The 16092-nt window shown below is 46.0% G+C and overlaps 1 protein-coding gene across 4 annotated transcripts in view; it reads right to left on the reverse strand.

The window, feature by feature from the left end:
* Nucleotides 1-254: 254 nt before the first annotated feature.
* Nucleotides 255-16092, reverse strand: part of ALK (ALK receptor tyrosine kinase) — a 310521-nt gene continuing 294683 nt past the window's right edge. For all 4 annotated transcript variants that reach the window (XM_014877491.2, XM_088161050.1, XM_088161049.1 and 1 more), the window contains 7 exons: nt 11034-11131; nt 9865-9957; nt 8096-8197; nt 7084-7218; nt 6415-6505; nt 3029-5105; nt 255-1123 (listed from right to left, as the gene is read on the reverse strand). In XM_014877491.2, coding sequence (XP_014732977.2) covers nt 4401-5105; nt 6415-6505; nt 7084-7218; nt 8096-8197; nt 9865-9957; nt 11034-11131 — 1224 coding nt within the window. In that variant the 3' untranslated portion in view covers nt 255-1123; nt 3029-4400. The remainder of the gene's footprint in view (nt 1124-3028; nt 5106-6414; nt 6506-7083; nt 7219-8095; nt 8198-9864; nt 9958-11033; nt 11132-16092) is intronic.

Consider the following 16092-nt stretch of genomic DNA (forward strand, 5'->3'; position numbering starts at 1 on the left):
ATTGTACTTTGTGATAAGATTTAATAAACAACCAAGCCTGAACACGAAAGTATCCGTTTCCTTCGTGTATTTTTTAATCCTGGCTCTGAGTGAAGACAGAAGAAACTGAGACAAACCACTAATTAAGTGATGCAAAACTCTCACCACTGTTACACATCACCTTAATACTTCTGCAACTTTGCCAAGTAAAAATGGATGTCCAGAGACCTCCCCCTGATGTTGATCCAATCATTGCACAGCCCAACACGGAGAAATCCAGCTACTGTCACTTTATTTGTCTTCATGCCTCGTGGTTCACTACACTTGTTTACAATACAAATACACTATTCAATACAAAATACTCAATGACCATATATTAGTATTTTTCTTCATAGTATCCCTGAAGTGCACAGGCCCTTCCTTTATAAACAATGTTGCATAAATGGCTGTACATGAGACAGACACTCCTATAATGAAGCTCGGTACTAAAAGAAGCCAGATGTGGACACACTGTGATGGGTTTACCTCTGGGACAGACGAATGGCTATGTCTTTGCTGCTGTGGAAGGCTGTTTTATGCTATTCCCGTGTCAAGGTTCTCATCCCCCAGAAGCCAGGCGCAGTACCAGGAGCAGACATGCAAAGTGGCACCAGTCATTCCCTGTTCCAGCCCTCGTGGGCCGTGCTGTGGCTGCTCCCGTGGAGCCTGTGCAGGGAAGCCGGAGCACCCACGGTCTGGCACCGCTGTCCGAGACCCACTCAGCCGAATTAACGCAGCTCTGAGGCTTCCCACCTGTGGCCCCTGCACCTCCTCTCGCTGTGGCCGAGCCCCTCTCCCACCCCCCTCCCTCACTGCGCCTCCGGGGAGCAGAACCACCCTCACTTCATTCCCAGGCACATGGTGGAGAAACAAGGTTCAGTGGCACAAAGGGAAGATGATGGGACAACTGGAAAGGTAGAGAGACAGGCATCCGAACCGAGGTTACCTCCAGCAGCTCACAGAATCAGAAACTACTTCTCTTCTATAGGATACCAGGTAACATCCACATGGAAATAAGCCATTTCCAGAGCATAAGAGGGGTAGCACAGGGTTTCTCCCAGTTGTGCTTTACGTCTTGTAGATCAGACTGCTTTCCGCTTTTCCACTGTAGAATGAGGAAGACATAAATCAGAACATCATTATTACCAACACAAAAGATTAACAGTCTTACAACAAGTTCCTTAAAAATATACAGTGTGTCAACAAACTAATTTAAAAAATAAGTAAAAAAATGGGTAAGAGGGTTAAAATAACTTGAATCTGTTTTTCTCCTGCCATGGAGGGGTTTGATAGAGGAATTTGGGATTAACAGAGTGCTTTGGTCTGCTGAGCCCATGGTGATTTAAATCCCTTCTGGTCCCAGCAGCTCTGAGTACTGAACAGGTGAATTGTCCTAGACACAGAAATCAAAATTTCTGGTTCATGCTCATGGCAACTGCAGCCTGAACACAAGTAACAGAGCACCCTTTGGTCTAAGCAATTAATGGTAGTATTTGTTTTCTAAGAAAGACGACAGGCAAATGTTCCAGCTCTTGTTTCTAAATGAGAAGATTTGACTAGCACCAACCAGCTTTTGAACCTGGGGTACAGCATACAGGGATGCTTGCTGTGGAAGAGCTCAGAAACAGTATGGTTTTAACATTAAAAAATAAGCCCATAGTGGATTTCTGAATTCCAAGAGTTGAGAGGGATTAAAAAAACCCCTCAATAATAAAAACAAACCCCAAAACTCCAACCAACCAAGAAAATCCAAACGATTAAAGAACCCACAACAAAGCATTTTGCACTGGAGACACTAGGGAGAAGTTCACTTAAAAGCAGCTTCCAGTGCTGAACAGTATTTGTCTCAATGCACTGTACTCAGCAGACTGGAGAATTTCAGTGGTAATTCACCATTTCCCCTCATCACAATTATCTCTTGACATATTCCATAGGTAAGAAGCAGGAACGTTTTTAACTTCATTTTTTTTACATCTCCCATTCTGTAAGAGTATTTCAGCAGAAATTCTATGATAAAATAACTGCATAGCACAAGCCCAGAGCAGTAACCACACTCTCTGCCTTTCACACCTACAGACTTAAAATCATCTCTTGCTGCTTGTGCTTTTTAAGTTTCTTTAGAAATTCCACCTTTAACATCATAACCTGGCAGCTTATCTGTATTTGTGCAGCATCGAAGGTGCTGCCCCAGATCCAAGAATGAATAATTTCAGCTAGTCAAAGATCATTAACTTAGCAACTCTTTTTCTTGTGCATTCTGTTGAAAACACTCATCAGTAAACAGGTCAGCTTCTGCCCTCAGTAACTTTGTAAGGCAGCAAAAACTCAGAGTGCAAAGATAAACTAAAGAAAGCAATGAGGAGCTTCAGCTCTTATGAGAAAGCTGGAATACTTAAATGAAAATTGCTACTATATGTGAATAATGTACTAGTATAATACATTGTTCAGATAGTGCTTGCCTCCTGAATTAATCAGCTTTCTTGAGACTTGAGAAACTACCCCACTGGGTTTACTGAGCTAGAGAGAAAGAGACTGGTATAACACTAACAGAGTCCTAAGCTAGACAGAATCCCTCCCCAGTGGCTATTTCACAGCAAGAGCTGCGAGCCTAATGACCTTGGAGATGACAAATACCCTCTTAGCTGAACCCAAAGAAACCTCTAAGTGTAACCCTTGGTATCCCCCCTAACCCATGCAGCAGCAGTGGGATGGATCTCTAGCAGATGAACGTGAAATTCAGAGCAGCCCCTGATCCAAGCTTTCCAACACAGGAGCACAGCCTGTTAACCAGTCACCAAATCTACTTTTGGCTTTGGTTTAAAAAAAGGATTTAATTTCGTGTATCAGAGATGACATCAGAAAGGCAGATCAGGAAAGCACACTAGTGGTCCCCCCACAATGTGTTTTTTACAAGGGGGGGGCGGCCCAAGACATGTCCTCCAATTTCAATCCCAAAGTTCAGGATATATAGGGATTCTGGTTTGTTCCCTTATAAAGACAGGAAACTTACCTCAACATTTGGATCCAGGGCCAGACTCAGGGTCACTTCACTGAAACAAAGAGTCTCAGACTGAAGAACACCTTCCCACTCCTTTGCTGATGCTCCAGTACTCCCATTTCTATGGAAATAAGCACCCCTTTTTTTGGATAGCGTTCATGCTAAAACAGCTCCTCCCAACCCTAAGCTGAAGTTACTAATGCACATCTTTACACATTAATTATTTCCTACATCTATGTTTTGACAATACACTTAACTGGAATACTTTTCATGCACGGGGTGTACAAAGTGAGTCAATGGAGTGTTTGTCCTTAAACCACTATCATACATGTATTTTGTCAAAGGAAAGAGGGTTCTAAACCCTTCAATACGGACAGTATCTGGCTTCCAGACAGTGGCACGATGCAGTCTTCTGCCTTTATGGTGGTGTTCGTAGAGGGTATGTCAAAGTCTATTTCCAACCTTCGAGGTATGCAGGTGGATGTCCATTTTCAGAGCATGGTGAAAGCCTCTCTCATGACCACGGTCCTTTAAAGCTTCACCTTGATTCCACTTGACATTCACATGTTCCTGATGAAGGACATTCCTACTTTTGTAGGACAGAAGGAATTTTAAAGGGCTTTACTTGGTTCTGGTGCTTAAGTATAGGTAAACAAAAACAAACCAGAGAAAACCCCAACCAAACAATGCTCGCCCCCTGAATGCCTCCTATCACCTACACCCATCCTCTGCTTCCTCTCCCGCCCCCTTCAAGTGATGCAGTGTGACCAGGGTTTTTCCATTACCCTGCCAGCACCCCCACAACACCGTGCATTCAAGGACTTTTGACGACTGGATTCTAGCTGGAACAAGACTTGAGGATGTGCCATCGTGCCACCATTCAGCTCTGTCGTATTGTTTTTTGGCTTGGATAGAGGACGCTCTTCCCAAACTCACTACAAGCTCTGCCAGCAGCAGGAGACCTTCAAGTCTTCCACAGCAACGACAAGTTTGGCACAGAAAAGCCCAGACATGAAACACTCATGGCAGTGAGCCGCAGCTTGACACAGAAGCAGAGGACGCACAACTGGGAAAAGCTCACAGGAAGGGCATGACGACAACCATGCGGATGAGTTGATGCAACAGCAGCTGGGCCTTGCAGTTAACAGCTGTTCCCTGCATCCTCCCTCCCCCTTGTTCCTTTGACTCTACTGGGGCTCCGGTGGTTTGAAGCCTCTCGGGTTAGTAGAAATTACAGCGTCAAGGGTGGCACTTTTGGAGCAAGTTTGCACAAAATAGGAGGTGATGCTGTCCGACGCCTTGCTCGCGGTGTGTTGGGTAACAGGACATCTCTTCAAGGCTCAGGGGCCACGGGGGGGAAAAGTCAAGAGAGGGTCGAGGGCTCTCAGGGCCCCTGCTGGGTTATGTGGCTCTTGTTTCTAAGGACAGGGTCCTCGTAACTGCTAGCGCAAGGTGGTGTGGAGTTTTCCAAGGGTAAGCCCTGCTGTTGGTATCCGTAGTTGACATTCCCACAGGGGAAGTGGCGGAGCCTAAAGAGAGGCACTTCTTTAACACTTGCGGTTAGGGAAGATGGCTCTAAGAGCAGGGAGGAGCCTGGCAGCCTGCCAGTCACAATGTTGGGCCCCACAGTACAGTTTCCTTCCTGTCCCAAATTCTCCCTCTCGGGCCTCTCCTTCTCCAGCAGAGAACTGTTTTTGCTGGCCTGCTTCTCCGCAAACCAGGAACCGTAGGTTGGATTCCAGAGATTGGTGGGCTTGTTTCTGGAGCCCCGGCTTTTGTGAAGCTCGGAAGGGGGATTGGACTGGGCATAGGCCATGTTGATGTGTCCCCCCGCTGTGGCCGACTGCAGCTTCCCTGGCACTGGCTGTTCCAAGGCTCCCACTTTCCCTAGAGATTTTCCAGCAGTGACAGCTGACGGCAGGGGTGGTGGAGATGGCAGGGTTTGCTTATCATCCTTTCTGTCTTGGTGTGTTGATACCAGGAGAGGGGGAATTCCTTCTGGATCGTCAGGGCGCATGGCCACCTTCTCCTCCTCCTCAGCTGATGGGCCGTATTCTACCGGCAAGGCGGTGTTGATGACATCGGGATCCTGCCGAAGGGAACAACGGGAATTTCTCAAAGTCTGCAGCCATCAGGCATTGAATGACACATCTAGCAGCTGCCATGCTGTGATCTCAACACATCCCACCACCCAGTGCCCTCATTCCATGAGGAGAGGATGCAGACAAAGTGCAGTTAGGTGTGAGATGCAACAGGATATCCTTAAAATCCAACTCTTTAAAAGAAAGTAACCCCTAAACTCACCATAGAACAGCAGAGGCACAAAACCAATGAAAAGCATTTTTTATGTCCAGCAAAATTTCCTGTGGGAATGTTTTTTGGAATCTATATCATCTCAGAGCTCATAACACTCTCAGATAATATTGAGAAAGTTGGAGCCATGTAAGCATTGTCTCCACACAACAAGGCAGGAATGGGAATGCAGAGTGAAGACGATACTGGCAGACCCATTGAAGCCCGAATCCATAGAGACTGCAGTTCTGAGCTATTTAAGCAGTTTTGAAAATTAAACTGAGAGAAAACGTGGTGATCCTGGCAACCTTTACTTATTGCTGTATGCCATGGCAAGCTACAGACAGCAGAATAAATTGCCTCCCAATCTCAGGATCCAAACACACATAAAAAAACAGATCAAGCTTCCCAAATAGAAAGGGAAAGCAAACCGACTGAAGTGAACAACCGTGAGATCATACAAGGAGCCTGTGCTGATGCAGGCAGGAGAACATTTTCCAAACTGCTCTACTCCTCACAAGCTAAACTGGTCAGAAAAAAATTTTTTGTTCTGGAAAGCCAGCCACATCTTTTCACTGTTGCCCAGCCTAAGAATCCCCAGTCCTTTAGCCTGGCCATCTCCTTCTCCAGCACTGTCAGATTAAAACATTGCCAACAGCTGCTGAAAACACCTGCAAAGGGTGCTCTGAGCTGGGACCATTTCTGTCCAGTGCTGACTGTGCCTTAAGGGTAAACACTGGGATGGAGTGGCTGGGAAGAGGCATGTGAAAGCAGTGCAGGTGCTGGCCTATCTTTGCTCTTTTGCTTGTTGAAATCTGTGCCTCTATAAACAGAAGCAGAGCTACAGGTGTGCTCTTTGTAAAGCTGTGCAAGCCTGTGCCAGCCGGTGCCTTTCAGCAGCAAAAGACAAGCAAAAAGATCAAGCACCTGATGAGGCAAACATCCCAGCCAGGGGTCCCAGGCTGACATCAGTCTCCCTGGACTGCTGACTGCAGTAGTGCAGTAGTGCAATGCTGCCTCCTCATCTTGTGTCCCGGCTTGTCTAGACAGCTCCTCAAGAAGAGCCCTCTCCACCCCTGTCATCCAAGGCAGATGAACACTGATACCTGAGTGCAGTACTCAATCCTCTCCAGGATGATGGCGAAGTTTGGCCGGTCCTCAGGCTGGTGCTGCCAACACTGGGTCATAATGCGGTAGCTGGAAGGGCAGAACAGGAGACATTCGTGAACAGCAGATCCCATGGGATGTGACAACTACTCATGGCAGCTTAGGAGTCATAGACATCCATCACCATTCTTGCTTCTAACAAATGAGAGCTCCCTGCCTTCCCTGGAGTTGGACAGCTCATGCACTGGTAACCACTGGAATGTGACCACCAGTGGGGTGAAATCCACAGTCTTTCAGAGAAATTACTCATTCACCTGAAATCCCTTGGATAATACACTAAAGATAGGCAGGGATACAGATAAAGGAGCTCAATTTTCCCTTCCTGTGAACAGTCTGATGCATTGAAGTTTCACAGTTAACCTAAGACAGAGAAATATTGTGTCATCTTTGACCAAACAAGCAGTGGCCAAGACTTCTCAAATGGGCTGTGAATTATTCTCCAAAATAACAGAAAAATTAAATATTAGAGAAATCACTGACACTGAAGTTTAATAACGTAGATTAGCCATGATTAGGTCAACCTTAAAAGTCATTAACTTTTGAGTAGAGAAAAAGCATTTGGAACAGAAACTTAATTGCATGAATATATCAAAGTTATAGTCTCATACACAGGGCCAGGGCAGTTTTTAGGTGGATCCATCCTTCCTCCATTGGTGACAAACTCCAGAACCTCCTGGTTGCTTTTGCTGGGGTAGGGCATGTATCCCAAAGAGAATATCTCCCACAGCAGTACACCAAAGGACCTGAGTACAGAAGCAAAGGAAAATAAAGTGAGGGATACTGGAATGACCATCACCAGTGGGCAATGCCCTTAGGTTCAGTACCATCAGCATTGCTCTTTGCAACCTTTGGTCAGGCAGCTGGTGGGAATCCTGCAGTAGGATTCAGACATAAATAAGCTGCACAGTTGTTAGCAGTGAACTTTAGAACTTTTAACAAATACCAGTAGTTGACTGTTAGGTGAGTGAAGCCTATGATGTAGGTAGGCAAATATGGTTGCTTTGCCCTTGTACTCAGCCCTGCTCAGCTGGAGGTAACAAACGTGAAAGTCAGGTTATCCTTTTCTGAGACACTGACCACTGCTGGAGACAGGAGTTACATCAAGCTTTTCCTCTGGAATAGCTATCCTGTATGAAATATAATGCTAGTGAATCCCCACTGGTGCTCTGAGGCCCACAGGTCACACCTGTCACTCAGGAGCTGCGTCCTGGCCACCAGCCCCTTCCCCCTCCACACACTCCCTGAGCTCTTGCCTCCTGCTCATCCAATTTTCCTCCCCATCTCTAGCCACTCAAGAGCTCCAAGTGCTGCTGTAGGCCAGGAGAAAGGCAAACTCCCAATGTACAACACCCTTCCTTCCATGCTGCTTTCCTCAGTGTGGGACTAATGCTCTCCTCCCTGGAGCAGCACCTTCCCTGCCCGCTCACCTGCCCTGCAGCACCCACCTCTGCACAGGTCTGACCTTTCTGATCCCTTGTCTCCCCAAACACTGCTGGCTCTGAAAGACCCAGTTTGTCTTTTTAGTAAGTGGGAAGTGAACAAGAACGTGTGAAAATATTCACAGTTTACAAAAGGGGTTACAACACAGACAGACCGGACAGCGGAGGAAAGGAAGCGCACCATGTGTCTGTTTTTGATGTAAATATCCCTTCCATGAAAGCCTCAGGAGGCATCCATTTGACAGGCAACATAGCACACCCACCCTTACGATAGTAGCTGGCTCTGCAAAGAACAAACAAAGCAAAAGAATCAGCCAAGAATTCAGAAAATGCCATTAATACCGGATTTTTGTAATTACAAATATTAAAATTATGAGCCAGAGGAGAGACTAATTTAGGTGGAACAATCTAAGTGCTGAAATGACCTGTTTCTTCTCATAAAAGTAGTGGAAAAGAACAAACCATGGAAGTGCTGTTTAATCTACATCACTCCAGGCCTGATCTGGTAAACCAGTTATCCTCATCCTCCTAGTGAATTACTAACAAAGTAACTGCTGCTGGCAGAACCTCCTCCTGCCCTCTTCAACCACAGCAAGATCTCCTCATCTCATCTCACACATGGTCATCTTGGGCATACCCAGCAAGAATAAACCAAACCTATCCCATATACCCAGTCTAAAGCACTGTGAGTAAAATCCAAACCCCTCTGTAGGAACAAGGAGCTTGTTGAGGAGGATGCCAGGCCATTAAAGCTGGGATAGTATCACAGAAATGTTCCTGAGACAGGAGTTACAACAGTCCTTTAGAGTGACTGTCATTTAAAATAAAACCTGCAAGACCCAAATCCCATCCTGGCAGTTGCAGGAGGCTGCTCATGCAAGCTGGTATCAGTGATCATAAATGCACAGCCTGAGCATCCAAAGGATATTCGTGGACAAAGAAACATATGCAGGCTTCAAAGGCACCTTTGAAAGCTCAGCACCAAAGTGTTCATCTTGGCAGTCAGTTCTGCTGATTGTGTGAGGGTGACAGATGCTACTTTGTCCCAGCAGAGCCCCATCTGACAGTGGGCAGCATGGGGGCTCTTTGTGGAGGGAAAAAACCCAAGCAGCTCTGATACACCTGGGTTTTTCAAAGCTAGCACTCTGTTTGCATCACCTCAGGCTGTGATGCTGTCAGAGCTCAAGCTAAGCAGAGCCAAGCCTGGCTTAGTAATTGCACAGGAGAATCCCCAATCAGAAAAAAAAGAAGGCAAGGCACCGGAATAAACTGTGTGGGTGACTGAGCACAAGGCATTCCTTCTCTCGAGTCAGGGCAAATCAATTCCTCAGCACAGCAGGATATGGAGCTGCACTTCTAGAGGTGCTCTATGGAAGATGAGACATCAAACTGCAGTCCTCACTGCTTATGGTTATTAAAGAGTTTCTGGCACTTCTTGCAAGAGCAGAGGTAGTTAACCCTGTGTCCTGGCTGAATTCCAGTTTGGGTGATTACATTTTCCTGACCTTCTTCTGCACCTTCCTCCTTCTGCTGCAGTAAATTGAGGAGATTTACTGATGACTCCAAACCAAAGGTGCAGGGGTAGCATCAAGGAGAGAGATTAAACTCAGAATGATTTGGGATCACAAAACAAAAGGGTACATCAATGCCATTCAATGTGGAGAAGGCAAAGCAAGGAAACTGAAGACAGAGTCTAAAGAGGGAGGAAAAACACCTTCCATGATCATTAGACTTCACTGCCCAGGAGAAAACTGTCAGGACTGGGAAAAGTCTCCAGGACAGTTTAAGGCAAACACTAGGAAGGCATCAGCTGGGATTCACCAGGCTGGGATCTCTCTACTCTCGCCTCACCAGGCTTACACAGAGCAGCACAAGAGCCTGCATAAACACTGCTCCTCCCTCATTTCAGCGACCTTCCACTTGCAGGTACCCTGAGCTTGGCTCTGCTACCTGTATATATCCCGGGCCATTCCAAAGTCTCCAATCTTAGCCACTCTCCCAGGCCCTCGACAGGTAAGGAGGCAGTTCCTGGCAGCAATGTCCCTAAAAAGAAAGGGAAGAAAAGAAAAGAAAAAGAAAGAGAAGAACCATTTAATAATTTGAAAGTTTTGCAAATCAAAAAGGAAAAAAAATAGTACCTACTTTCCTGAGCTGCAGAGAATCTAGAACATCCAGAAAAGTCAGTGTTTATGGATAACAGCAATGTCCCCAGTTCCAATTTATCCCCACAGCAGGAAGAGTTTTGTTTTTTAACATTTTCTCTTTAAACTTCACGTAACATCTTCCAGTTGAAAGGGTGGGTCTCCTGTGAGCCTCCCTTCACCTCAGGAGCTATTTTTATGTCTCTAAGGACTGCAAGAAGAGGAGCTGATTTCAGCAGTGCACTAGTCCCAACATCAAGCTGTCTGGGGAATGATGCACAGATCTGCCCCTGCTGTGCTTGCTCAAGTGTTGTCAAAAGGCTGTTGTATTGCCAGAGACAGGCAGAACACCAATGTACAGTTGTTGCTCTGAATACTGAAGCCATGGCCCTGAACCTGTGTATGCAGGTAAAGCTCCAAGCTCCACCTCTGCTGGGCTGGAGTTAACCTTGAGGTCTGAATAACACAATGGCACAACTTGTGGGTGACTCTCAGAACCGTGAACTGCCACCTCTCTACTCATTTCTACTCGACAGGCAGATTTTAGATGCTTGCCAAATACCCTGTTTTGCAGGAGCAATGGTCACCTGATGTTGCCCCCCTGGCTGTGCTTGTACAGGTGTTCTTCAAGAGGGAGAACAGGCTTCCAAAATGAGCAGACAGGCACTAAATAAAATTCATGACAGGATGAGCTTTAAAGACTTTTGCCACAAGATTGTGTCCATTTGCAGAGTAGCCAAATAGGCTGCACAAGTGCAGGCCCTGAGACAGGGCTCAGGATCTTCGGCAAAACTACAGACCTTTGCCAGCCTGATTTATAGCAGCTCCTCTCCTTATTGCTTCTATGATTCTGATTTTGTCTACCTTGTTTAAAGGTATCCAGCCACTAGAGTGCAGCAGGGCATAAATATATGGAGCAGGGCATTACCTGCCCCTGCTGGCCTGTCTGCAAGCCCTGCCCAGGCTGTGCTCACCTACCTGTGAATGAAGTGGTTCTCCTCCAGGTACTGACACCCACAAGCAATGTCACGGGCCACGTGGAGCAAGTCCAGCATGGAAAGGGAGGAGGGCTGATTCTGCCAAAAGACAAGGGACACACATGGGTTAAAAGCAGAAACATGGTGGGAGTCGTTGCTGATACATCTCTGGGAGCTCTCCAGCAAGTGACATACCTCGGATGTTAATACACAAAGGGATTGGGAAAATGCACAGGAGATGATGTGCAGACACAATGTTATACAGATCCCAGAAAAAGAATCACAACAGACAGAATCAGCTGGATCTGACTTTCCAGCTCCTTTGGGATGCCCCTGTAAGAATTTCCCCCAGCTCTTATGGGATTCTTCTGAATTTCCAGCACGACTTTTGAGGTCTGTAGCCTGACCTGTTCTTCACTGAGTTTCTTTGTATTATTGCCAGCTTCTCTCTAGTCACCTTGAACCACAGGAATGACATTTTGCATAATGGCATGAGTCACATTTGCTCCTTCCCTCCTCCACATCTGTGTAGGTTTTATCTTGCCCCTTGGAGCACTGACAGTTTTGTGTAGCCAATGGCTATGGAAGACAAAGGCTGCCAACTCCTTGCTCCTGCCCCTCTGATGAAGTCCACAGCACTTGCCAGGAGGAGCCAGATGCTCTAGTGGAAAGGGCAGGATTTGCACCAGCACTTTCAGCCCCTGAAGCCAAACCATCAGCTGCTGCCCTGAGGTGTGAATCAGTGATCCCTGTGGTCAGTCCTGTGGGGGAGGAGGAAGCTGCTGCTGCCAGTGGAGTGATGAGAAACAACCGGGTGGCAGTGACTGCTCATGCCACAACAACCACTTCATAGCTAAGTGTTTGTCAGCCTTAGTTATTGGACCAAACAAGGTTATCACACTCCTCAGCTCTCTCTTAGGACTCCAACCAGTCAGCCTAGTCCCCAGAGGGCACACCTGCCCTTGGGGCTCTCACACCAGTACACAAATCAGCACAGGGACTGCTGGCTCTCCAGCCCATCTGTTGTAATGAAACGTGTCTCCAGATGGATGCAATGCTGTGCTGGCCGTCCCACCTGATCTAAACCACTGCAAATTGGGACTGGAAATAAATTCAGGCTCTGCAGCAGCCAGTAGTTAAACATTGGCTAGTAAAACAAAAAACCAAACCAAACAAACAATCTCCCCCAAACCCAAACAAACAAAAAACCCCACAAAAGCAAAACAAAACCCAAAACCAAACAAAAACCCCTTAAAATTTGAAAAAAAACCCCAACTTAATGACCTCTGAAGGTATTAGGAAAAAAACCCAAAAAACCTGGCCTCAATACTTGACTAATGAAATAATTGAAAAATGGTGCATCTCCGTGTGAACAAAGCCTGTTTTTTCCAATGTAGGGCCATAAACCAAAATGTGATCTTGTTCCACCTGCCTATATTTTATTATTTACACAGTATAGTTCATTGCATATATATACAAACTTCACTGATTTTTTAAAACACTGGACTGCATCTCCCCTTAAACTTTCCTCTTTACAGAATAACTATTTTCTGCAAACATAGAGCAGCTCTTTCCCTGCCATTTTGTGGGGAAGGAGGAATAATCTCTTTTACCTCTGTGAGTTAAAGTGACTCACCAGCTACACAAGATGGCTTCAGTAAGAAAGAATGCACATCTTCTTTTTTCCTTGCAGGGCATAACCAAGGGGAAATTAATATCTCAATCTACCCGTTCCCTGCTCTTTTGAGCAAGGGTCAGAAACCTGAAGTGAAAGCTGAGTAAAAAGCCCTATTCTTTACTCTACAATCGATTTCAGACTCAAGCTATACTGCAAAGCAGTCAGTACACTGAAGCCACAAGCTGATTTGAACTGTATACCTTTTTTCTCCTTTTCATTTTTTGCTTTCCTTTAACTCCTTAGAGGAATTCCTTCCACCTTTTATTTGGCTAAATACAATCCTAAAACAGATGTGACTGCCCAGCCAAGGACAATTTAGCCATGTAATTTGTTTGAAAAATGGAGGTTTGGGATTCATTTTGCAAGGGGGCAGCCTTGAGACAAACCAAAGGATTCACTTTACAGCTTTTGTTCCCCAGATGAATGGATGATGCCAGCTGCAATGCTCTGCTGCTCAGGGCAGTGGGCATGCTGGAAGCACTGGTGTGACACCTCCCAGGTGAGGCTGAATCTTGCTAAAGGTGAATGAAATTCTGTGTATTGTTCAGTGTAATCGCTGCTCTGTGCAACAGGCTGCACAGCACAAAGGAGGGAAATCATTTATCCATATATGATTTCTCTCCCAGAGCTGGGTTGTGCTGTGTGTGAGAAAGATCAGCACTGAACCTCCCAGAATGGAAAATTCTGCTATGCTCAAACTTGGAGCTCAGGCTCCAATTCCAGGCATCTCTGAACCGACCAGGTTGCCTCTCTGGAGAGAGGGAGAAGAGGTAATCCTGTAATAGATGTGAAACTCTATTAGAAATGGAAGAGAGAAAGTCTTCAGGGCTGTCAACCATGGGCTCATGGGGAATGATGAATCTGAACCTTATGGAGTGGACCTAGCTGTCATAAATTGACATATCCCATGAGAATCACTGGTCTTGTATCAGTGATGTTGGATGGAGACACTATCATTCTTGCTTAGAGTCCAGAAAAATCATTACATGTTGGCTGAACTGAAACTTCATTTTTTACGTGAAGAACACAGATGAACAATATGCAGCAGTGCTGGCCTCATCTCCATCTCTCATTAAGTTGGATCCCGTGTTCTGATACTTCCTGCAGTTGCTTTAAATTTCTATTCCATGTCCTTGGCAATGCCTTAAGTGTCCTCTTCCCTTCACCTTCTCCTTCACCATTCCCTCTGCTCCCTTTCCTGCTTTTCAGTGTGCAAGTGCATGGCAGCATGCTGCATGTGTCTTTTTCCAAGCCACACAGGTTGTAGCTGGCCAGTGGCAATTGGTCTCTCCAGCATGGTGCTTTCTTCTTCCATAAGCCTTGGAATTAGTGCCAATATCTTTCACACCTCTATTGAGTCTATCCAAAATTAGTAAATGAATTTGATGTTACTGGCAAGGCAGTGCAAAGAGCAACTGGGGATGAAGGTAGAGACTGAATACACAAATCGCTTTTTTGTAATTAGGCTGAAAGCAAAAGTAGGTAGGAAAGACAAGGTAGTAAAAGAAATTAGCTGTAAAATACAAAAGTTGAAAGAAAATATGGGGAAAGGCAGTAATTCATATGGTGCTTACTGCAGAGTAAGAAGTGCACCTCTGCCACCCAGTCAGTCAGACAGGGCTTTTGTGTTCAATTAATTCCTTTCGGATGCAAAGCTCATCAAGGCCTCTTCACTCTACACTGTCCCTTGTCTTTCCCTTCCTTTAATGGCCCTGAAAAGCTAGACATCCAGCCTGCCATGCCTACCTTCTGCCTGTCTTCCCTGAATGAGCAATAGGAGGAACAAAGCAGCTCAGGGCTCATTAAGAGCAGTGCAAAGACACATCCACTAGCACTGAGCCACAGGCCTTATGTACAGAGACTCTGTCACACCTCGAGTGTATGCAGAGGGTAAATGCACTTCCAGGGCCAGATCCCATACTTCACAGAGCACAGTGCCCTGCATACATCTCATTTCTCATCAGTCATAGTCTCCTTGCCTCATAGTTTGTGAGCCAGCAATCAAAAACGCACCAGAGGCTGATTTCTCAGTGCTCACAGGTGCCATTGTCTCCTCAGAAGCTGCCCCAGCAGCCAGATAATGGATTACCCTGTCATTCTTGCCAGGCAGACACCACATGGGATGGTTGCAGAAGCAGGGCAAGGCAAGGGGAAGGAAAGTATTAGAATGGAGCAAAATCGTGTGGATCTGTGTCTGCACAGAGTCAGGCTGTCCACATTGACCCAGCAGTTAAAGAGGGAATGGAAACTGCTTTTCTGAATCATTTCCAGCTTGCGACTACCCATCTGCATTTGAAGTTCAGCTTTCCCAAAGTTTGGAAGACATGGGACAAAGCAGAAAACAGGCATCAATCCAAGGTCTGCTTCACTCGTGGGAGCAAGTTAAATGCAGAAACCAGGGAGAATCTTCAAGCTGATGGGAACTGGCCTTGTGCCTGCTAGTTGTTATGGTCAGTCTCAGGTAACCCCAAACAGGTCAGGAAAGACAAGGAAAGGGGAGGAACGGAAGGAGTGACTGTGAAGGCAGAAAGAGAAATACTAAGGAAGCAATGGAGTGAACCATCAGCCTCTTCTGACGTGGGCTTTCACAGGGGTTGCACATAGCTACTGCTGACAGGAAGAGAAGTCGTGGTAAGGATGAACTCACGACTGAGGTAGGGCCAAACAGAAAAAAAACTCCTCAGAAGGCTCCCATGACTTCATCCTATCAAGATTAAGGGCTGTTTCATCTACAAAAGCAGCTGGCTCATTTTACTGCAAGTAGGTAAAAATTTCTGCTGTGCAGGACTAGTGTTCTTGGTAGTTCCTCACAAGATCTGTACCATCACTGAGCTGGCTTCTCTAATTTAAGCAACCAAACCTCATCCTGTTTCACCTGCCTCTTCACACGTCTTGCACAGCCTGGCCTGGCAGTTTTGAGCACAGCATTTACCTGGCAGCATATCTTGCCCAAGCCATTTTACACGGCACTGGGTGAGAGTGGAGACCACGTTGCAAAACATGAATTTCCCATTCACCTACCACGAAGTTCAGCCCATTTGTAGGAGCATCTCTTGGTGCTTCGGAAAAACAACCTGTATTTATAAAGTCTGCTTGCTCAGATTTCGGATTTTCCTTTCTGGGTGTTTACCCTCCTTATCCATCAAGGAGCCACTTTACTGCAATCTATTCAAGACTGCAGTGCTTCTGAGTCTCACAGACCATTTTATATGTCTGAAAACCACACTGCATGGAAAAAATAAGAAAGCTGATCTGTTCCCAGATGCCTCAAGGAAAAATCTTACTGATATCTGTTAGAGCGAATTTGTGTCTCTCTTGTACTGATAAAATGCAGCATTTTGTCCTCTGTCGAACTTAGAGACAAAGGATGAAGCTGGGCCCT

Source organism: Sturnus vulgaris, chromosome 3 (assembly GCF_052056855.1).
Source record: "Sturnus vulgaris isolate bStuVul1 chromosome 3, bStuVul1.hap1, whole genome shotgun sequence".
Lineage (NCBI taxonomy): Eukaryota > Metazoa > Chordata > Aves > Passeriformes > Sturnidae > Sturnus > Sturnus vulgaris.